The 23,747-nt window shown below is 55.2% G+C and overlaps 1 protein-coding gene across 1 annotated transcript in view; it reads right to left on the reverse strand.

The window, feature by feature from the left end:
- Nucleotides 1-4,272: 4,272 nt before the first annotated feature.
- SLC7A5 (solute carrier family 7 member 5) overlaps nucleotides 4,273-23,747 on the reverse strand; it is a 37,070-nt gene continuing 17,595 nt past the window's right edge. Inside the window, exons 3-10 of the mRNA XM_081118416.1 lie at nucleotides 14,957-15,062; nucleotides 14,315-14,359; nucleotides 13,755-13,878; nucleotides 12,272-12,375; nucleotides 11,721-11,817; nucleotides 10,143-10,292; nucleotides 7,765-7,942; nucleotides 4,273-6,604 (exon numbers count right to left, since the gene is read on the reverse strand). Of these exons, the coding sequence (XP_080974542.1) occupies nucleotides 6,549-6,604; nucleotides 7,765-7,942; nucleotides 10,143-10,292; nucleotides 11,721-11,817; nucleotides 12,272-12,375; nucleotides 13,755-13,878; nucleotides 14,315-14,359; nucleotides 14,957-15,062 (860 nt within the window). The 3' untranslated portion in view covers nucleotides 4,273-6,548. The remainder of the gene's footprint in view (nucleotides 6,605-7,764; nucleotides 7,943-10,142; nucleotides 10,293-11,720; nucleotides 11,818-12,271; nucleotides 12,376-13,754; nucleotides 13,879-14,314; nucleotides 14,360-14,956; nucleotides 15,063-23,747) is intronic.

Below are 23,747 nucleotides of genomic sequence, written 5' to 3' on the forward strand. Positions count from 1 at the left end.
ATCCACCTAGATCAAGTTACAGACCAGTGCCAGCATCCCAGGGAGCCTGCTGATATCTAAAAGTTAATTTTAAAAGTATGGTTTTGTGAATGGGTGAATCACTCACCTGACTCAAAATTCAAAAGGAACAAAAGGGTATAAGGTGAACATATTTTCCCTGCCCCAGATACTCAGGATCCCTGCTCAGCTCACCTAAGGGATCTGAGGTCAGCAGGAGCTCATAATGGACAGAGGAAAGCAAAGCCAGGCTCTCCATGTCTACAGCCCCAGTGAAGGGTGGGAGAGGGTGCAAGTGGCTGGAGCGGGGGCAGTGTGCCCAGGGACAGAACAACCCATTTTCATTAGATAGCGCTGGACTTCACTGAGTCCTGCCATCCTGGAAAACCGTGAAGGCTGAGAGCCCCTCCCTCATGTTCTGGATCCAGCTCACAGGAGAGGAGCCCCTCCCTCTACCACTAGGACACTCTTGTTTATGTCCCCATTTATGTGTGACCAGGCCAGACACAGATCCTCACATTCCCTCTGCACCTCAGCAGTGATGAGCTGAACTGCCCATCCCACTGATCCATAGGAACAAAATGCTCATTCACCAAATTTTGGTTCGGCTTCTCTCCTTCCCCAGAACCCTGAACTTGCCCCCCTCAGCCTGGGCCAGCCTGAGCCCAGCCCCTTCTGCAACAGGCTGGCCTGGGAGAAAACCTTCTCTACCCAACACCCTCCCAGGTGCCCACCCCACACCCACCCTGTTCATTCTCTGTAGAAGAGAGGCCCTTTGCCAGACCCCAGATGCCACACTTCTTAGGTCAGAGCAGTGTTCTCTCGATGGCGATGGCCCATGCCCTTTGCAATAACTCTTTCCAACAAAGTCTCCCCTTACTTGGTCCAGATTTGGTTTATATTTGGCAATTCCATCCCTGTGGGATTCGCAGCCTAACTCTAGGGACTAAGCCAAGCCTAGAAATAAAATAGAAGCAGCTTTAATGGAACAAGTGGGAACTCAAGGCTTCCTCTCTGTGGCTCTTTGAGAAGTAGGCAGGGCTGCTGTCCCATGAGGGTGTCAGAAACCTGGAGAAATGTTACTGCAACTAGAGGAGAGGGTTGGGGACAGCTGTCATGTCCAAGGACGCACAGAAGGACAGACTATGGCTCTTTGGAAACACTAGTTAAACTCTCACCAACTAGAGAAATCAGCTTTGTTGGTTGGGCAACAGCGTGAGTGTGGTACAATGCTCTCGAGGTGAAGAGCTGCCCCCTGCAACCTCACTGCAGCCTCAGGCAGGGAGACTGAGTCTAGCCCCTAGTCTCCCACATGCGTTTCTCAACCTCAAGTCGGGCAAGAGCTGCCAAAGGGATTGAGGCCTCTCTGAGAAGTTCAGGGCTCCATCGAGCACGGCTCAGCCACTGCCTGTCAGAGCTTGGAAGGGTCGGGACCAGGCTTGGAAGGTGATCAGGCAGGACTCATGCTTTGACTTTGGGTCCTGGAGCCTCACTTGGAGGAGTAAGAGCCCTCCTGGAGGCCACGTGCCATTCCACAGCAGCCTGCATAGAGGTCAGTGAGGGAGAGGAAACTTCTGGAACCTTCTGTGCCCCTCTTTGACTCAAGGAAACTGGTTGATACCAGTTTTGTGAGTGGCCTGTTCACCCGGGGCATTTTATGTGATTTAAGCGTTTAACTTTAATTGCACAGTTGAGTTCCTACTTGCAGAATTATGTCACTCCTTGGCTGGAAGAGAAATAACTGAGTCTTGCTGAAACTGGACCCCACGTAATGAAATGGGCAGCACATAACCTGTTTGGTGTGGGCATGCACACAGGGGAATTTAGAAGTTTCTGGCAGGAGACTGAAGGTGTTCAGGCCCCATAGATACCACTAGCCTCAGGCAGTCCCCATCCTTATAGACAGCGGCTCTTGGGGTGAGGATCTGCTGCTTCCACTGGGAACTGGACCAACGATGACTTGGACTCTGGTTTAGGGCCTCCCCCACTGCCCTGATCTCTGGAGGTTGTTCAGAGATCAACAAGGACTTATGAACTCTAGAGGCTGGAGAAGTGTCCTATGTTTAAGATTCATAAAAGGGGTCCTGTGCAGAGGTAGGGGGTATGACCAGAGGAACTCTTGAGGTGGAAGCACTGATTCCTTCCTGGGGTCCGGGGACATCCCCAGGTTTCTGAGCTTTCCCTCTTGGCCGAGATGTCACTCCCATTCCCACAGCCTGCCCTATCCCACTCTTGCTGTCGTTCTAGCTAGTTGCATGGGCAAAGGTGGCTTTGCAATGCCAGAGGGCCCTGCCTCACTGTAGATAGCCACCAACCCCCCTCCACTGGTTCCACACATGTACATGGCAAATTTGGTGAGCCCGATGAACTTTTCTAAGAATATGGGGATCACAAGAAGTCTCCTCCTGTTGCAGCCACCATTCCAGTCTTGCCTCCCCCTTCCCCTTCTCCAAACACACACATTCCTCTCCATGCATGGTGGTTGAGTAATTGTAGGCTGTTGCTTGACTGTGCTTCTGGCACCCCTACCCTGTGGACATTTTTGTCTCCCCTCCAATTCCTTCCTCTCCTCTGTCTCAAGCTCTCTCTCACCCCTCCCTTCTCTCTCTACTCCCCTCTCAAAGGAAGAGCTGGGACAGCTCTGCTCTGACCACATGTGTAGGGTAGGTTGGTCGGGTTGGTTTGAGAACTGTCCTTTCAAGTGTCCAGACCCTTTTCCATCAGCAGCTGTGGAAGGAAAACTCGTCCCAGAACTGGGGAAAGGGCTGGCTGCAGGGTCTAGCCAGGTCTACAGAAGTCACGATGAGGTTCCCAATCTTTCACGCCTTTTTTATTATGTTTCCCAAATGTTTCCATGCCAACAGAAGTAGGATTTTTTTTAAAAAAAATCCTCACTCAAGGATATTTTTTCCACTGCTTTTCAGAGAGAGTGGGAAAGATAAACATCGATGTCAAAGAGACACATTGATTGGTTGCTTCCTGCACACGTTGCGATGGGAGCCAGTTTGCAACCCAGGTATGTGCCCTCAACAAGAATTGAACCCGAGACCCTTTAGTCCGTGGGTCGACATTCTAACCACTGGCAAGACCGGCTAGGGCAGAAGTAGGATTTTAACACACTTCTCAGTGCATTGTGATCTGTAAGTTCAGCCAAGCTTCTTGGAGTTCTAGCAGAAAGTGGATGCTTAGGTAGACTAGGCAGGAGAACCATTGTGGGCACCTCACCCACTGGGGGCGTGGGTGCAGCCAACACAGGCAAGCTTCCATCAGCCCTGCACTGGCAGCCCCCTGCCCACTAGGGCAGTGCAATCCCACCTCCTGCCTGTCAGCTCCATGCCTCGCGCAGCCTGCAGGGAGGGGAATTCCTCCATGTGCTCATTTGGGGGCCTGCCTGGTTTTGGGGTCCAGTATGCAGGGTGTACTTGGTGACCGGGACCTGTGAACTGTGGTATTCTCACAAGTGGTGGCAGCACTGAGACCTGGTGCCCAGAGGGCCTCTCTGTACACTGCAGGTGGCTCTAGGCAGTACTTCCTGCCCCAAACCGGTCTGGTGGCCCCAATGCCTGGAGTAGAAGCCCCCTTCGTGGGCCCCCAGGTCCAGCCTTCCTGCACTGGTGCCCCTGGCCTGGGCTCACTGGACAGTTACTGTGGTTGGTCCACTTACCCTCACTGTGCAACCCTGCCACACCCTTCCCATCCCAGCACACCCACACGCCGCCTGTTCTCAAGGCCCCTGACAAACACCAGTGCTTGGAATGGAGTTTGCTGGAATTAAGCGAGAGCTGTTCGTGGAAGAGCTGGTGTGGAGCTCAGCCCAGTCCACCTTGAGACCAGATACTCTCAGGGATGTCCTGGAAATGAGGAAATATACTTTCCCCTTCCTCCCAGCCCCAAGCTGGCATGTCTCCTCCCTAACCTCCTGGTGCTGGTCTTGGCAGCAACCAGTCACCTGAAGGCCTGTGGTCAAGTTCTTCCCACCTCAGGGCCTGGAATAGTCCTTCCACTCTCCTCCCTGGTCTCAACTTCGATGCCCCTTCTAAGAGGTAGACTGAATTCTCAGACTCCTGCCTCCCTCCCAGCCTTCACCGCCCATTGAGTATGTGATCAGGGGCTATGGCCACCTTGTTCGGCCTCCAGGAGGTTGTATCAGTTGTTTGGCTCTCAGAATGAATGAATGAGGTAGGCCAAGGGGCACACGACCAACCCTCTCCAGGGGAGTCATCCCCAGGGACGTTCCTACTTCCAGAATGTGGTGCTGAAGGAAAGAACACGAAGGCCGCCAGCAGTACTTATAATTCTCAGTTTTTCTTTGAAAACAATCCCCCCTCAAAAAACCAGAACTCTCACCCCTGACCAGCCAAGTGTTACAGATTAGCCATTAATACGAGGAGAGAAAGAGACATTGAAGCCACAGACATCATTACATGGTGGTCTTCCGGCCGGGCCGATGACAATGTCACAGTGACAGTATCGACGTGGCAAGAGACACCAACAGGGACACAAAGACAGCAAAAACATGCCGGAGAAGCTGGGCTGAACTGACCCTGCAAATAAATAAACATGGCACAGACGGCATCCCCTACGTTAATTATTGAGACCTCAGGACAAAGTAGAACAGCAGGACACCTGAACAAATGCTTGCTGGTTACGCCAGGGTTTGGTTAAAAAAAAAATTAACCCCCACAAATGTGAGCGCTTGGGACACTTGTCAGTAGTGGTCAGAAAGGGCAGAGTCTGTCTCCCCTGATGCCAACATAGTAGGACCCGGGGTATCTGCAGGCAAGCACCTCAGATGTAGCCCCAGACAGTCCCTGCCTTCTGAGGTGGGTCCCCGGGCTGGACTGAGCTGGGAAACACAGCCCCAAGAATCAGACTGAGTCCCCCCAACCCACCTTTAGCAGAGGTCCCAGCACCTGAGACAGGGGCCTAGAGGAGGGCAACCTGACCTTAGCTGATGGTGCTCCCCAGGATGGCTTCCTGGATATAGTGACAGCTCAGGAAAGCCAGCTGGTGGCCAGATGTGCTAGCTGGGCCTCAGCTGGCTCCCTCGGGGAAAATACCATGGGAGCCACAAGGACAAAAGCCTGCTAGCACAATCTGTCTGGAGAGGAGGGTAGGCATGCTATGTTGGGAGCCAGACACTGGAGAGTCAGGGTGGCTTCCAGAGCAGGTGCTGAGTTGGAGCAGGGAGGAAGGCTTGGCTCCATCTTCTGCTGATTGGAATAGAGTCTGGGATAGGCCATGTCACTGGCGGGAGGGGATGATGGTGCCCTGGCCAGGAGCTGGAAGCCAGCCCGACAGCCTGTTGGGGTTGCCACCCAGCCATCGAGGCCAATTCTGCAGACCCTGGGAGGGGCTGCCTTGGGGGACCTGAATGAGAAGCCCATCAGGGGTCTCAGCATCTGCCTTCCTGTCGAATCTCTTTCTAGGTCTCGAGCCTGGGGCTTTGTCTGAGAGAACCAGAGTCGGCTCCCCAACTAAATGCAGAACAGGTCCGGAGGCAGCATTACCGCAGGCTAGGCCTGATGTGCCGCCCACTGCCTGCCCACAGGAGATGCCCAAATCCTCCTGCCTTGGTGCTTTTGCTCAGGTTGCCATACAGGGCAGGAAGCACAGTCAGGAGCCCCATGGCATCCTGAGTCACCAGGTTCTAGCCCAGAAACCGGCCCTGCTCTGCATGTCTGGTGGGAGCTCCAGGATCATCCAGACGCCTGTGACCTCTACCAGGAGCTCCACCAGCCACAAACACCAGGCACAGGAACTGGCTCTTTCTGTGGAGCTGGGGCTGGCATCAGAATCAGCCCAAGTCCTAGGTTCTCCTACAAACCTCTCCGAAGACAGCCATTTCACTGAGACTTTCTCTTCTTTCTAGGGGTCAGGGAGGGATGGATCTACCTCAGGGTTAGTTTCCCCAACGTCACTACATCTATTAACAAAAAAACAAGGAAGCCAAGCACACATCTGTCAGTGCAAGTCTGCTATCCATACAAGGCCCAAGTCTCGGTAGCTTATTGGTAGCTGGAGTGTTCGGCTCTCAGAATTCCTCCCAACTTGAGACTGTGCCTGAAGCTGGCGCTGGGGGTCACACCCAACGACAGGCCCTGGTCCCTGAGGCACATCCTGCTGCTGGCAGTGATAAGGGACAAGATTTTCCCCACCTGCCCTCTCCGCTGTTTCTTTAAAAAATAATCATCTTGGTGGTGTCAACCTGACCCAAAATTTAAGTTAAAAAAATAATACAAATAAACAAAGGTGGGAAAGGACAAGGGCCCAACACGGCAAAAAGTCCACGATCGGTCAGAAGGCCCAGCCTCTTCTCAGTTCAACATTCGTGCCTCACACTCTTGAGGAGGTATTGATAGAAGTTCGTCTTCTGGGACTAAGTTCGTACCAGTTTTCACAGTGGCCCTGGCACCCGACCTGGTGGAGGGAAGGTGCCGGGCGCTTCGCTGAGCTGCCTGGATGACGGAACGGGTGGCTTTTTAGGTGGGTGAGTTGTTTTAAAATGATCTTTGTGCGTTTCCGTCTGCCATCTTCCTGGCTCTTCTCTCTTATGTCTCCTGGGGGACAACCTGCAAGAGCTTCTGGCAAAGGACTGTCGTGGAAACTGCAAGGGAGGGGAGAGCAGAGTCACTCGGGGGTCATGCAATCACAGGCCTGGGGGGACCGGGGGCAGCAGCGAATGCCGTGAGCTGCAGCTTACCCAGACTCACGATACCACAACTTCCGTGGTTGCAAGAAAAGCCAGAAACCCAGAACTTTATGTGAAACCTCCCAATCTGAAAATATGTACCGAGCCCAGGGGCCTCCCTCCTGGTGGGCACCAGCCTTCACTCCAGGTTAGCAGCAGAGATGCTGTACGTCTTCCAGTGACTTTTTGTAAGTCACCCTGGGGGGTGTGGCCAAGAACTTGGCAACGGGCTGGGCACTGGCCGTCCCCACCCTGGGGTCATGGGAGCAATAATGGGCTAATAAGTCCCGATGCTGAGGGACTGTTGGATGGGCCCTTCCCATTTGCTCACACCAGGGCCATCACCTGGCAGACACCCAGGTTGCCCACCACTACTTGATGACAGCCACATGCCTGCGGTCCTGCAGAGGGGGTGGGGCAGGTGGATGTGTGCCTGGGGCCCAGATAACACTCTATGGGGAGTGATTTAAGGACAGAGGGCCCTGCTTTAGGGGCTGGGTGTGTTCTATAAGATGGTTAATAGGGAGCCTAGTCTGGGCTGGAGGCTAAGGTCTGCTGAAATGTTTTAGTCACCGGGCAGGTACCAATCAGAATTCGGAGACGGCCATTCTGGGGCTTTTACAAGCCACCCAGGACATGGTAATTGGGTGCAGGCTTGCAAACACCAATGAGTTTTCCAGGAGCTGGTCATATTAACAGCAGCCTCAGTACAGGCTCTTAAACTTGGCTTGTCAGTTGGCCCTGTGACCACAGTGCAGAGATCCTGTTTTCTCCTTCCCTGCCTTTCTAGGTCAGCCTCTGTGTTTAAGCTGGCGACAGGCAGTGGGATTTTGTTACTTGGCAAAAGCAGCCTGGTTTTCTGGAATCCCTTCTTCTGAGATTAGCTGGTGCCAAGCTCAGCGTCTTATCCCTGCAATACGTGGGCCAGACGTCACCAGGCACGCCAAATGCCTGAACTCCTGGCTATGGGATTAGATGAGACAGCAGATAGTGCGCTCGGGGGCAGGGCGCTTGTGGACCCCAGGCAGGGATGGAAACAGGCCCTGGCTGCCGGGCAGCACTGGGGAGATACTCACAAATGCCCTGGAGGAGCCACTTGGGCTTGTTTTTCCACCAGACTCCAAGGAAGTAGACCGGCAGGCCGCTGAGGATTATGGCAAAGCCAATGCCACATTCCACGGGGGTCTTCCAGAAGGAGACGACAATCAGGAACAGGCAGGCCAGGGTGAAGAACACGGGGAGTGCCAGGTTCACCTGGGGACAGAGGGCGGAGCGACGGGCAGTCGGCATCTCTGGCTCCCTCTCCACAGCTCTCACATCCTGTCATCACAAGTCCTGTCCACCCTGCTGAGAGCGCTGTGTCCCCACCACCCTCCTGACCTCGGTGGAGTCATCTTCCCCCTTAGGCCCTTTCAGCTTCTCCCATGGGATCCCCCCAGAGCACACCCTGTGCCTCCAGCTCCAAGCCCATTCCTCCCGCCTGGTCCAAGAACCACTCTGACCTCCCAGGGCCATCACTCGCGCCTGTCTCCCTCTTCCAGTATTTACCGGTCTGACTTATGCTGGTTTACTCTGAGTTGGCCTCCCGAGAGGCTGGGGTCTCTGGAGAACTGAAACCTTCCCCTGTTCTCCGTTTACTCAGAGCAAGGCGCCAGGCAGTAATTACCCAAAGCACAGGCGGTGCCGACAGTAAACACAAACAACCAGGTTGGTCCCTCGAGGCTTCCCAAGGTCAGGGGAGGCTGACCTTGTTGGTTCCCACATCACAGGGCAGAAACCATGGCCCAGCATCCACCTATAGTCACCCAAGGTGGGGGCACTTCTGGGAAGACCACTGCCACCCACTAATAAGTGAGGGGCACCCGCCTTCTCAGAGAGCCTTTGTGGGCAGGCCGACTGCAGTCTGCACAGCCACGGGCAGACGGGCCCAGCCACAGAGTTCAAGGCAGATCAGCCACAGAAATGCCCCCAGCCCAGCCCAGCCCAACTCCAAAGACCATGTCCTGCTTCTGCATCTGAGTGGGCAGACTTGACCATCTGCCCACATACTGGCAAGAGGCCCTGGGAGATGAAGATTGAGTGACAGCCTTCCTGGTCAGCCCACCCTGCATGCCCCTCCCCAGCCCAGGTTGACAGTGAAACAAAGCTCACCATGTGCCCAGGATAACACAGGGACAGAGTCTACCACAGGCACAGACTGACACAGGGACAGGGCCTACCACATACCCAGGTGACATGGATAGAATCCACCATGTGCCCAGGACACAAGGGGACAGAGTCCGCCACAAGCAGGGAGCAAGGCAGTTCAGGGCACTAAGGTTGCCCTGGTACCAAGGAGAACTCTTCAAGGCAGGGTGCTGGGCCCTGCTGGCCCCTGTGGGACTGCTGGGAAGGGGAGACAAGGATGTGGCCTGGGGACAGGTGCCAGATGTGATGGACAAATGCCACTGGGGACCGGACAAGGGACGAGAGCTGCTAGCCAGTGGCCACCATGAGTTCATCTCTCTAACTCCCTGACATGAGTCACAGCTGACATGCTCACTGAGTTCCCCGGCAGGAAAGTGGACTTCACCTTTTTCGGAAAAACAAGGTGACCCTTGGGCAGCTGTTCCTAGGGAATGGGTTAATGAGAAGTGCATTCACCTTAGGCCGGGCTCCACCGGCACCTCGGCTTTCTCCTGGGCAGGCTGCGGCCAGGGCAGGTGCACCAGGCAGTCTAATGCTTAAACTCCTCTCCAAGGAGGCAGAGCCAGTCTGGCTGTGTCTATGCCCTGCGGGCTCAGACGTCACCTCCTACCCACTCCACACAGTCTCCCCCCCACACCCTAGGCACTCTGAACATTCATGGCCTCTACATCTCTGCCCACGTGGCATCTTTTCAGGACCACCCAGCCATCCAGGCCAGGAAGGCCCCTCCCCCTGCGTGCCTGCCCATCCCCACAGTGCTCATCACCCGACCACTGGGCACTGTAGGCTTCGTATTTATTGCTTCTCCCTCTTGTTAGAATATAAGCTCTAGGAGGACAGGAATTTGGGGGGGGGGGGGTCCATTTTTTTCCTTTGATGAACCCCAGAACCTGGAATCACCCTCTTGGTAGGTACTCAAAAGGTTCCCAGTATACAGTTATCAGCTGAGTTAACTACCCTCCACGTTTGTTGAGTTTAGAAGCAATCACACGTTCATCTTGGTAGAATCGCACTGAAACTCTCGACAGGAGGCATCCCGACCCCTGGTTCAGAGGGGCGGGGGAAATGGCAACTCAAAGAGGGATGGGGGCTTTCCCAGGCACATGCCGGAAGGGGCAGAACCAAGAAGCTGTGCAGAGCTGGCTCCCCATACAGGGCCCCCAGGGACACTTGGAACCCTGTTTCTCCAGCACATAAAACACTGAGCCCCCAGCCGGCCCTGGGTGTGTGCCAGACCTGGGGCTGCCCGCAATGGCTGGGCCCTCACCTTGATGGGCCGCTCCAGCTCAGGCTTCTTGTAGCGGAGCCACAGCATCCCAATGATGGCCAGGGCCACACACAGCCAGTTGAAGAAGCTGAAGAAGTTGATGACGGAGAAGATGTCGTTGGAGAAGGCGTATAGCAGGGTCATGAGGCACTGCAAGTAGAAACACAGGGCAGCATGAGGCCTTGCTGGGCTGGGCCGGGCTGGAGCCAGAGCCAGGAACAGGATGGCCTGCATGACAGAGGCCACCCCGATGCTGGGATTTGTCTGCAGGGGGCTGACAGCACTTGTGCACTCTTGCTTTAAAGGAAGACCTAGTTTGGGCAACACATGAGTTCTCAGAAAGCAAAGGCCCCACTGAGAGCAGGAACGAAAGAGACGCTTAAACCCAACCCTCAATGCAGCATTACTTGTAAGAGCAATGACTGGGAACCATGCTAAGTACCAACCCCGGGGCTCATTTAAATCAGCTACAGACCCCCCCAGGCCACTGGATACCACAGAGGAGTTTCAAAACTGAGCTCGGGCTCTGTATGGTTTTAAATGTGTCCCAGTATCATCTGGTACTTCTCCCTTTATGAGGTGGAGCTAAGCCCTCTCCTTGAGTTGGGCTATGCTTACTGACTCACTCCTAACAAATAGAACAAGACAGAAATGACAAGTGTGACTCCTGAGGCTACATCAGACACTTGGTGGCTTTCTCCATGCTGTTCCTCTTGGCTCCCTTGCCCTGGGGACAGCCAGCTGCCTTGTTGCCCTGTGGACAAGTCCACATCCAAAGCAACTGAGGCCTCCTGCCCACAGCCACGTCACGTGAGGGGCCATCCTGGAAGCAGCTTCAGATGGGACAGCAGCACTGATCACCATCTTGTTACCACGTCGCGAAGGACCCTGAACCAAGGCCACCCAGCTAAGCTGCCCCCTGTTCCTGACTCACAGAAACCAAGAGACAATGAATGCTTTCCATTTAGGCCACTAAGTTTTTGGGTGATTGGTTATATAGCAACAGGGAACGAATAAAATCGTGTGTCCTGGCATGGAAAGACTAAGACAAGCTGAAGAAAAATGCACACAGTGGTGATCTCACTAAAACATACAAACACTGTGCGTGCACGTCACACATCTGTTAACAGGCCACAGGGCACTGGAAGCACCGAGCACGTGAAGCCGCCTGTAGACCACAGCTCCCTGGGAGAAAAGAGCTTCTGCTTCACACATGCTGGACTGTTTGAAGTTGTTTTATAACTACTGTGTATTATTTTTGGAATTAAAAACTTAAAAAAAAACAAACAACCCAGTGCCCTTGTTCAGTGGAGCATGCAGCGAAGAGCACAATACAAGGAAACACTCTGCTAACTTATCTGCATCTTGGTCTCCGCCTTGGTCTGCTGTCTAGCTGACATCAGGCAAAGCTGGGAGGGCGTCGTGCAGATGGACCCTGCGGCCTCACCCCCCACCCTGATCTCCTTGCTGCTGCTGGGGGCTCCCGAGATAATATCTGAAGGACACCCCAGTCTTGCACTTTAATCCACCTGCAATCCTCCCAGGGAAGGGGAGCATCCAATGGTGCCGCCAGCTTACTGTGAACAGGAGGGAGGGCATGGGCGTCAGGAGCCGCGGGTGGATCATGGAGAGTACAGAGGGCAGGTGGCCCTCCCTGGACCCCACAAAGAACAATCTGTGGACAGAAAAACAGGTGGTCAGCCTCACCCCCGAGCAACCCAGGCAGGGCGGGGAGTAGAGAGCCTGTGCCTGAGGGCTGCGCTCCCTGACGGGGGCCTCTTGGTGTCCCTGACCGACTCAGCTGGCAGTGGGGAAAACTAGGGGCCTTGCCCACCTCCAGTCCCCCTCCCCCTGGGCAGGGTACACAATGAACCCATGAGAGAGTCTAGAAGGACCCAGCAGTTGTGTGCGTCACTTCTGGGTAAGGGAGAGTCATTGGTTCCTTTATTTCTGTATTACTTCAACATTTTGACAGCTATATATTACTCAACGTAACAAAAAACACACAACTTTTGAAGCTCGCGTTAAAAAGCAGCATGCAACGCTGGCCCCCCAGCTCAGCCTCCCTCCGGTCCTGCCCTGGTTCCCACAGAGCCTGAGTGTGGGAGGGCGGTCCTGGGTGGGCTCACCTGGAGGACGTGAAGAGGGACCCGTTGACGGAGCCGAAGCAGGACAGGCCCACAAAGACGGGGATGATCCAGGACATGACGCCCAGGTGATAGTTCCCAAAGTCCTAGACAGATGCCGAGCATGAGTGAGCTCGTGCCCCATGACACCAGCACACGGCCCCGACTTCTCCACCCAGACAGGACGCCGTGCTCACAGCCCAGCCGGGCCCAGGCCCAGCCCACTTGTGTGCAAGCCCTCCCGCACACTCCTCACGAGGATCCTGCACACAAGCAACTCCTCGGGGTCTGGACTGTGGGGGGCTGTCCCAGGGACAGGGTCTTCTTTAGAACAGCACTGGAGCCTTAGTCTTAGCCCCACACACTGGCACTTTCCTTGGGCACTCCTCACCCCAGCATTACATCAGGTTGACCAGTTGCCCGGTCTTTCTCCCAATCCACACGGCTGCTCCACAAGGGAACACTTTTCGCTTTGTCTCTGGCTGGGTCCCCATTGCCCGACCCAGAGCAGAGCTCGGTGAGGCATTATTTAGAAGGTGGAATGGGTGGGTGTCGACCCTCACCTGCTAAAATTGCTGGTGAGGACACTATGAGAAGTGAGCCTATAGGATGAATTCAAAAGCCCGCTGGTTCTACTTAGGGCCCCACTGTATTTGGTTTGTGAGGTGGACAAGGCACTCAGCTGCTGCCACCAGGGGGCCTGGGGATGTTGCTCTCCCTCCTCTGAACCCCGTGTCCAGAATGCCCAACAGAGGTGGCTCAGGATGTATGTCGGCAGTGGGTAGAAGGCCACCAAATTCCTTCCTCCCAGAGCCATGGATGGGGTGGGGCTCCAAGGAGCTCACTCACTTCTTGCCCCAGCACGGGGTGATTTGCAGTGGGTAAGAGTGCAGGTTCCCCAGTGAGTCTGCCTGGGCTCAAATCTTGGCCCTGCCACTTACTAGGTATGTGACCTTGGATAAGTGATTCCACTTCTCAGTGCCTCAGTTTCACCCTCTGTGTAATGGGAATGATCCTCATTGTACCTACTGCTTGGAGCTGTTTGTTGATTCATTCAGCAGATCTGTACTGAGTGAGCACGGCCATGCAACAGGCACAATTTTAAGCGCTGAAGATTCAGCACTGAACAAATCAGAAACCCCTGCCCTCCTGGGCCCACACACCAGTGGGGGAGACGGACAGTGAGCAACTTAATATGAAACTGTACTCAACTACTGGTAAGTGCTAAAGAGAAAAAAATACCCAGGAAGAGGTGGGAGAGGATCCCTTTGATCCCTGTGCTCTGGGTTGCAGACCTCACTTACTGGGGACTGGACCTTCCAAATCACCATGATGGACTCCACCCCTCCATACCTGATTTAAAAAATGACTCAGGCCAGGACCACCGCAGACATGCTGATCTAAAACTGGCCCAGGGTGTGGCCTGGGCATCAGCACTTTCAAAGTCCTCTGCAACCTGGGCAAACCCCGGCAGGTGGCATCTTACCACGGCGACCGCCTCTGACGTCAGCATCTGCTCGGTGGACAGTGTAGTGAAGTAGGCCAGGTTTGTCAGCACGTACACCAGGGTGACTATGGGGAGGGAGATGATAATAGCCAGAGGCAGGTTTCTGGAAGGAATGAAAGGGCATCATCAAAGTGCAGCTCCTGCTGGAATCACCCCGAAGGCTCGCCAACCCACAGGCCTGGCCCTGAGCCTCACTGTGCGGGGAAGTGGTGAGCAGAGAGACTGCCACCAGCACCGCTCACTAGCTCTGGTCACCGGCTGGAAGCTGGCACCTGGGGTTGGGCAGCTTTGTGAACCTGGGCTAGTGACTCGACCCCGCCGGCCTCGGCTCCCATCTGGCAAACGGGCATTCCTGCTTATTCTGGGAGGGAATCTTGTTCGAGGTCACACCTTCACCCCAGCATGATCCTAACCCAAAGGCCCCTCATTGATTTCACCTGAGATTGGGCTGGGCCCATGGATGAAGTCTGAGGCAGAACCAGCCTCTTCCCTTCTCCCATATTAAAATAAAATAAAAAAATCTCTCTTCACACACATACCTATAGGGGTTGATCATCTCCTCTGTGACAAAATTCAAGTAATTCCTAGAATTTAGAGAGCAGAGTTTAATTATACATTCTTTCCACATTCATTAGGGGGGAAAAAGAACACAGATTCCATGAAAACCCAGGGCCAGTGGAGAGGGGAAAGGGCGCAATCCTGCTCCCTTGGGAAAAATCCTAACCCCAGCAGGCCCGGCCCCCTCAAACGGCCCTATCCTCTCGCTGACCTGCCTTCCAGCACCTTCACCCCTCCCCCGCCACACGGCAGCCACTCTTGTGGCCCAGCAGGGCAGAAAGCGTGGGGGGGGGAAGCTGCAGGCAGGCATCCTGCTCCTGGTGAGGAAGAGTAGGAGAACCACCAGGCCCAGCCTTTCGAAGTCAAGTGCTTCACTCCCCCTCAGCAAAAGTTTGTCTACAGGGCCGCCTTCTCAGGAGCCAAGACACTGGGAAAAAGCGCCAGGGCTGCTGCGTTGTCCTCTCCGTGCTTTTCGGGATGCGTTGGGTGCAGGCGGCTCTGAAAGGGTTTCCCGCCACTCTCTAAAGCTGCCCTTGGGTGACTGAGAGATTCGGGTTTCTGGACACCTCAGGGCCTGCTCCGTGTGGCCCAAGGCCCAGAGGCCCAGGCATTCTGGAACGTACCATCCTCCATACGCAAAGAGGCCGCTGTACAACGCCAACACTATGTTCCCCACATCCAGTTTCGTGCCTTCAAATGAGAACTTGGGATCCAGATTGGACACATCACCTGGCAAAGGCCAAACAGACAGAAAGGTGTGTTGCATTAGAGAGTGCTACACAGGGGTCATGCCGCAAGTTCCAGAAAGTTCCTGGAGCAAACTACAGTAATACACGAAACTCCTGGGATGGAAGCTTTCCACCGTAACCAATGAGATGCACCTGCTGCACCACCGACGCACACGTTCCTGACTTACCCTGGGGCCGGAGCGCAGGCAAGGTGAGCACGATCTTGCTGTGACCTAGAGGAATGTGGCCTTCAAGGGGCCCCCCCGTTCAGCCGGCAGGGGGATGGCAGCTCTGTAGACCCTTGGCCATTCCGAATGCCAGCAGCCCAGGCAGATGCAGGGATGTGCCAGGAGGGAAGGGCCGATCAGCCCTGGTCACCTCAGAGCATGGTCCCCGCAGACCCCATGACGTGAGCCGCAAAGGTCAGGGGGACCTGGGTTTGAGCTTCACTCTAGCCCTTTGTGCCCAGAGAATCAAGAGCTGCCAAACTCAAACCGGGCTGCTCGTGTGTGCGATGGAACTCGTGAATGCTACCTCCTCGTGGCCGCTGAGCACATGACCTGGAAATGACTTAGACCCTGGAACACGGAAGGGACTGAGCTGAACAAGACGATGGTTCTGGCTGATGGCGCCCTGATGCCAGGAAACTCCCTTCCCCAGGATGGTGCACTGTGAGCGCCTGCTAGACAGGTGTCGGGGGAGGGTGAGCAGGGTGGGTTTCAGCCTTGGTCCTCAATCCAGATGAACAAAGCACTGGGCTCTTGGATATAACAGGGTGGGGTCTGGACAGCAGTCTGCTTCTCTGCTGACCACATGTGACCTCTGTGAGGCCCACATGTGAGTATCCCGGGGCTGCCCTAACAGATGACCACAAGACTGAGGCTCAGACAACAGAGGCTTCTTCTCTTCCAGTTCTGGAGACCAGAAGTCCAAAATCCAGGTATCACACGGCCACACTCTCTCTAGAGGCTCTGGGGAGGATCCTCCCCGCCTCTTCCAGCTCCTAGGGGCTCCAGGCGCCCTTGGCTTGTGGCTGCATCGCTCCAGTCTCTGCCTTTTTAATCACATGGCCATCTCCTTGTGTCTCCTCTTCTGTTTCTTATAAGGATATTCGTTGGATTTAGGGCCCACCCTAATCCAGGATGGTCTCATCTTGATCCTTACTTTGATTACATCTGAGACCTTTTTTCCAAATAAGGGCACATTCACAGGTTCCACTGGACATGTATTTTGGGGTTAACCATTCAGCCCAGTATGGTAGACACCGTGAAATGTGGGTGCCTCAGAAAGGTCCCTAGCTACTAGGAAAGTTTGTGGCCCTTTCTGAGGCTCAGTTAGTTCTATCATCTGTAAAATGGTCCAGAAACACTTAGGACCGGAAAGACTCACTCTGTGAGGAGGGGCCAGCCCATCAGCAGGTGCCAGCAGACACATGCCAGGAGTCAGGTGGATAGCTCTCCGCTCCCCAGTGATGAGGGTCACCTGGCTCACGGGTTTTTAGTTCCTGGCTCCCCTGGCTCTGGGGGTGGACGTGGCACAGACATGTACCTCACAGGAGGGCTTCAAACAATAGCAAAGGCACCAACAAAGGGACCGGAGGCACCCAGTCACCTCCTGCCCACCTGACACTGGAGGAGTTGAACTCTTGGTCAGGTGCGGACAGTTTGTTAGCTTAGGGACTATTTCTAACCAAGTCTTGTGGCTCCATGTGTGAGGGACTGTGCCCCCATCCTGCCGAGAAGCTGCTGCCCACATCCCAGGGGCCAACATGGGCCATGGCTCCAGGGCTGATACATGGGTCAATGTCACCATTGGCCAGTGGGTCAGCAGGTCCCTGGTGGGGCAGGGGGTTGAGGGGACCCCATGGGGGCCCAAGGTCTCCAAGGGAGCCTATGTCTGCCATGAAGGTGACAGCCTCAGTCACCCTGGAAACAGAGACCTGTGAAAGGGAGGTTCCCATAAAACCTGTCACTTTACCTAACTGAAGCCTGCACTTCAAAGCAGCGCCAGATTTCCTATGGCAAACACTGCAGTGTTGGGGCGGGGGGGAGGGGAGTCCTTGTCTATGGGTCCATCTTATCCTGGACACTGAATTCTGTCCTGGAGCTTATTTGTCCTAACCCTGCAGGTATGCTGAGGTCTTTGATCTCCCTGAGGTGGGGGATGAACATGGGATCCACAAACTCCCCTCAACCTGCCCACGAGGCCATGGTCTTATGACCAGAACAGGCTCCAGGGTAGTTGGCACCTCACCCCTCGAACCGCCTGCACAGGATTTGTCTTGGGAGGCCTGACCTTAGGACTGTCTGGTCACGGGGTGGTCAGCAGGCCAGGTGGGGGGCAGGGCAATGCTTAGAGCCAGCTCAGGACAGTGTACTCTTCAAGATCACCTTAGGAGAGCTGCTCTCCCATGGTATGTTCTGGAATGTACATTCCTTTGCATCTGCAGAGCCCTGCCTGACCCAGGGCCTTGCCCACATACTTCCGTGGAGAGGGAGGAGCATCTGTCCCACAGTCAGGGAAACTGGGGGGAGGGGGGGGTCAGGCCTCCTGGCTAGGGCTGTGGGAACCTACTGGTATGTAGTTGGTCTTGGATCATGATGACAGTACCTGTGAATGTGGGCCAGGTGATGTGTCACACCTCCGGGTACCACATGCATGAGCTGGAAGGCCGCGCCAACCCACGATGCTCCTGGTGCTCCTAGAGTCTGAAGGAGCTGCCCAGGACTGCTCCTGCTAGCCTAGATCTCCAAAGGATTACATATCCCATTTCCAACTCCCCAATAGGGTGCTGTTAGGTCAGGGTCTTAGAACTACTTCTGGAACAGTCAAGGTCTTTCATGATAAAGGTTCCTTACAAGTCCACAGGCTTGCCTTGAATTTATAATTTTCTCAGTCATCTGCCCCATTTTCCTATTAGGATATACTTTTATACCTCCTATTTATTATTCAGATTGGGTATTTCTTTTCCCATATGCTGGGATACAGATTTTGGTGCAGTTGTGAAAACTGGCTTCCACCTCAAGCTCGATCCTGAATTAATAACACTGCGCGTGTGTGCAGGAATGTGCATGCGTGGGTTGGAGACACTGCTACACAGAGGGATGGCTGCCACAGTTACTAAGGGTAAAATTCAAGGCTTGAAATACAGCCTGGGGCTTTCAGGTAAGATTGAATGTTTTCAGCCCCCAGGCAGGGTGGCTTCAATGTTTTCATCAAGGGATCACCAACTCAGAGTTCTGACAGGTAAATGCAGTCATCTCCTTAAGGCAGTCATGCTGGGGACAAGAATTCCTGCTGTGGAATGGTATTTCCTAGGATTTACAGCTCAATTCTGTAGCCTCTGAAAATTCCTAGGACAGGCGTGGCTGGGGCAACCTGCTGGGACCTCCCTTGGTTGTCCAGAGCCTCACTCCCAAAGTCCCTTGGAGAAAAACAGATGTCCAGCACCTACAGTCCCCCCAACCTTGAGCTTAGCAGGCAGACCTCCCACTTCTCTCTCGGCAAGGGGTAGGGTGAGGTGGGATGAGGTGGGGTAGGGGAGGGCTAGCAAAGCTCAGTCAAGGAGTCAGCTTTGGACCCCAATTGACCTGCTGCAAGTTCCCCTGAGCTGTCCCCCTGCCCTGTCACCTCACTGTTTCCCACCTGGCACAGGCACAGTGTACCCCACTGAGGACCAGGGACAGAGGGAGTGATCTGAGAGCAGCTAGCACACATGTGCACCAGTGGCAGAGCTCCTGGGTTTGCTCAGCCTGTCTGTGCTGGATTCTGGCCCAAATAAGAGACCTACAGCTCCACTGGGCACCTGACCAAATGCTGGCTGAGCGTGCTGCCCCCTCTCAATGGGCGCCACGGAGAGGGCGCCAGGTCTGCTGGCGCTGCAGCGGCGCTCCCAGGGCTGGCCCTCACAGGGCTGGCACTGCCTGAAGGAGCTCAGGGGTGATGGCTCTGAGCAGTGGCTCTGCCTGCTCTCGCCTCTGGGCCGGAGAACTGCCTGCCTGTCCCTAGGGGAGCAAGAAGCGAGCGAGGCAGCCATACCTCCATTTAACGATGTGCATTAGCAGTGCCCAGCAGCCCCCACGGAGGAGAGGTGGGAGACAGGGCGCCTTCCCAGGGGGAGGGCAGACTCTGGACTCTACGCAGTGGCTTTCAACTGCCCAACAACCCCAGCAACCAGGGCATGTGCAGTGACGTCAGGAGAGACTAGGGATTGTCACACTGGGGTGGGGGTCCTCTAGTGGGAAGCTAGGAGTGCCGCTCAACATTTTACAAGCTCAACATTTTACAATGTGCAGGGTGGCCCCACAGCAGATGATCCCAGAAGGCAAGAGTGCTGGGCTGAGACCCTACTCTGGGCGGTGGATGACAGATGCCACGTGCCACCACTCCCCAAGCCAGAGTTGATCCACTAACTGTTTCCAGTCCTCTTTCCCAGGGGCCCCAAAGTGGGGCACGATCCTTGTTTCAACATAGAGCTCCAGGCACAGGCAAACACAGATGAATGACTGCACAGTTCCCCCACTCAAGCTCTAGCCTCATGCCCCCCTCCTGCCGTCCACTGGGAAGGCGGGGACAGCAGCAGTGCAGGACCTCCCACAGGGACCAGGGGCAGGGGTATGGGAGCCCCAGGGCCCCACAGTATGATGCTGATGGCTCCTGTCACACTACAGAGTCCCCTGTGCCACCGCCCCTTTTCTGGGGCTTTTCTGCAGCCTCAGAGCCGCCTGTAACTTGCACTCCCCACCCCGGAAGGCCTTGCACCTCGCCTGCCTTCTCTTGTTCTAAACTGCAGCCCTTAACAGCACCTCCTGGGAGGACCGCCAGGAATGAGAAAACTAGCACACGGCCAGATGCAGGGCTCTTTGCAAGTTGCAACGTCACAGACTGCCCTGGGAACCAGGCGATGCTGGCCTCCCGGCTGCCAGGATCCCCTAGAGAACCGGAGTAATTGGGGTGGGAGCGTTCGAAAGGCCCTGGGGAGCTGATTTCGGAGAAAACCAAATTACTGTAACACGCAGACACAGCTACGGGAACCATCACTGACCCAGGAATGGAGGTAAATTCCCACCCTCAGAGAGAAGCTTCCTCAATAGCAGAAGCAGGGAAACGGCACCCACAGCCATGTGCATATAGGGACAGGACCAGGATCCACCCGATTCCTGATCCAGAGGACAAAGAGCTCCCCAGGGTTCCTGAATCCCTTGAGGCCTGGCCTAGCCTCTGTGCCTTGGGGAAGGACTGGCCAAATGCTCGGCAGGGATTTGCTTGGGCCCCAGGCATGGGAAGCCCACATACTGCTGGTCAACATCCGCAATCTGGGGATGGATGTCCAGAGTCTCAGGCCCGCCCCCTCCCAGTGCTTTCCCTCCTGTGACAGCCTGAGGGGGGTGACGACTCAGCCAGCCGATTGGCAGCCCTCCTAGGATGGGGACTCGGGACGCTGACTATGAGAAAGTCATTCCCCTAACTGAGGGAGCGTCCACCACTGGAACCTTCAGCCTTCAGTCCCACTTTTACCCTCTGGGGTCACACACGATGGCCATTTACATCATGGAGTGTGCTGAAAAGGGTCCCCCAGAATTCATGTCCACGTGGAACCTCGGAATGTTACTCTTCTGGAAAAGGCTCTTTGCAAATGTAATTAACGTAAAAATTTCAAGATGACACCATAGGTCAGGGTGGGGCTGAAATCCCATGAAAGTGTCATTAAAAGGCACAGAAAAGGAGGGACACAGGCAGAGGCCACATGAGGATGAAGGCAGAGATGAGTGATGATGCCTCAAGCCAGGGAACCACCAGAAGCTGGAAGAGATGAGGAAGGATCCTCCTCTACAGGTTTCAGAGGGAGCATGGATGGCCCTGATCTCCAGAACTGTGAGGATAAATGTGTTGTTTTGAGCCCCCCAGTTTGTGTCATTTGCTACGGCAGCCCTAACACTCCCTGCAGACAGAGACCAACCAGGCCTCACTCCATTCGGGTCAGACCTCCTGGATTCTATTCTGTGCCTCACGGACACGGTAGGGACGTGGTAGAACAGCCGTGGCCTTGGGTCCCGCTTTGTAATCATAGGCCAAGTGAGCAGGTGCTTTGCCTCAGGATCATGCTCTATAAAGTGGGCTGAGTCCCATCTGGTTAGTCAGCTCTGTGTGCCCTGAGAGGGCTCAGAGAGAAAGTACAGACACCCAGTACACTTGGAGGGTCCACACCCCACGGCCGGCTCACTGAGGCTTCCATTTTCCCATCTGTCTCCCCCAGCTAGGCTGAGCGACTGGGTCCAGTGCCTGTTCTACTTTGGCTCTGCCTGACGTCTGGGAACAGTGATGTGGCAGGAATCTGGGTTTGGGGGCAGCCGAGAGGAGGACAGTGCTTGTCCACGGCCCACCGCCCATCCATGGCGTAGTCTTAAACTCTTGGTGGAGCCGGCCCCTTGGCCTTAGGATCAGCTTCAAGCCTCAAATTCTGGTTAGAAAGGACCCTCTTCTGACTGCACAGGGTTCAGAGACCCCTGAGAACTAACCATGCTAGCAAGGGGCTCTGTGGCTGTACCCCCATTCTTGCTGCAGCTCTAGCCCCACACTCTGTCCGTGCTGCTGACTGCCAAGGGCACGGTGAGCTGAGGGCGGCAGTGGGAAAGAGCCCAACTTCCAGGCCTTTGATTTCATCCCGGAGGGCAGCACGCAAAGCATGTGACTGCAAATCTGGTATGATACTGGATGCCGAATTAGCACGGAGCCGTGCAGGCCCCATGAAAGGACTCAATTAAAAATTATCAAAGAACACCCACAGGAAAAGCAACCAACCCTCCCCCTCACTACAAGTTCTTCCACAGCGGCCGGGGGGGGGGGGGGGGGGGCGGGTCCCATATCTGCCGTGTGACTGCCACTGTGGGCATTTCAAGAGGGGCAGACTGGCCTGCAGTGGGGGAGGGGCCTTGAGGCCCCATCCCAGTCTCCTGGGACACAGGTGACTGGTTCGGAGAGCAGAACCCTGGCCCTTTGCCCCACCCCTGTTACAGTGTCCTGCAGTCTCAGAGTGACCTTGATCCCAGAGATGAATTCTGTGACTGGTGCCCTCAAGTCCTCCCTAAGCGGGAGGTGGGACCTGGGAGCGCTTCATATGCTGATCTCCCTGCGAGGGAGAGTAGCCCTTTTCACTGGCCACTGAGGTGCCTGGCAACATCTCACAACACCAAGAGATGGCCCCGATGGCCCTGGGGTTGCTGTTGCTAGTGCTGCCATTTCACAGACAAGGAAGCTGAGGCTCCTGTAAACAAAGGGACCTGCCCAAGGGGAGAGGTCTCTCAAGACCCAGACCCTCTCCCAAGACTAGTGTTTCCTCCCTGCCCCTGCCTAGCCATTCCAGGTCGCCTGGCCTGTTTGCGTGGGCCTTTCCCACCACCTCCCCTGTGCAGCCCGACGCTGCGCTCTTGGGTAGGACAGACGGGGGCCTTCTTCTAAGGGAGCTCATGTCCCCGCACACGGTGCCAACCATCACCGGCCATGTGGGGTCAGGTCACTGACAGTGCTACGGGGGACTGGACAGGCCACTGCTTCTGAGCCCTGATTCAATAACCTAAGAATCTCATTCAAACTGTAAAATGACTCAAACACCAGTCTCTAGCCCTGGGAGCATATTGTCCAATTCACAGGCGTGCTGGGAGCATATTGTCCAATTCACAGGCGTGCCTGGGCCTTCTCCACTGCAAGGCTGCTCCTTCTGGCCAGCAGAATCTCCAATGTTTTCTCGACCCTCCATTCCCCCCAGTAACTTTGGGACAGTAATGGACATGGGAGATAATCAGCTCAGAGTCTAAGTGTCTCTTTTCCCAGTGCCAACCACACCTGGTCTCCTGGCCCTTGGGGACAATGTCCTAGTGGCTGGGTGAGCTCGTGTGAGCTGCTGTCGAGGCTGGAGTGCCAGGCCCTGGTGTAGGGGACACGTCTCCTCCTGTCACCTCCCAGCGGAGGGCATCCTGCTCAGATGCAATGTGGGAGAGGAAGAAAGTGTTTTTGTGGGAACTTTTATCTGCACATCTACACAATCTGTTGTATAACTGCTCAAGGAGACACGAAGTGTCCTCCCACCAGATGCCGCAGCCCAAGCAAAACCACAAGGGTCCCATTGTGTGTCCTCTGGAAAGGACCTGGGCATGAGGGATGAGCCTTCCGCATACTCCACTCTCACCAGAGAAACACTGCTCAGCTTTGGGAACAGCCTGACCTTGGGGCTGTGGACCTTGTAGGGTGTCGTAGGTAAGAGGCTGACAGACAAAAGAAAAAGAGCAAAAGCAGGTGGAGGCGGCTGGCAGGTACGTCCTGAGCCACAAAGTGCCCTCTGCCTACCCTGTCCACCTCTCTGTGGACACCCCACGCCAAGTCGCTCCAACCCACACTTCCTGAGATAGCTACTCCAGCCACCCGGATCTGAAATGCCCACCTGAGCTCAGTTTCCCCTTCTGAAAAGGCTAGGAGTGAATCCAGGCACCTTAGATGGTGCCAGGTCCTGCATACCCAGCCATAAGGGTAGCCTGAGCTCCTCCCACACTCAAATCTCAGCCCTGGGGCCCTGAAGAGCAGTCCCTTTGTCACACTTGGTGCCTTCAGCCACACCTCAGAAGGGCCTTCCTGGTCTAGGCTGGAGCCCTATCAGCCCGTCTGCTGTCCCTGAACCACAGAGTGAGTGTTG

Source organism: Miniopterus schreibersii (assembly GCF_964146895.1).
Source record: "Miniopterus schreibersii genome assembly, chromosome: 18".
Classification (NCBI taxonomy): Eukaryota; Metazoa; Chordata; class Mammalia; order Chiroptera; family Miniopteridae; genus Miniopterus; species Miniopterus schreibersii.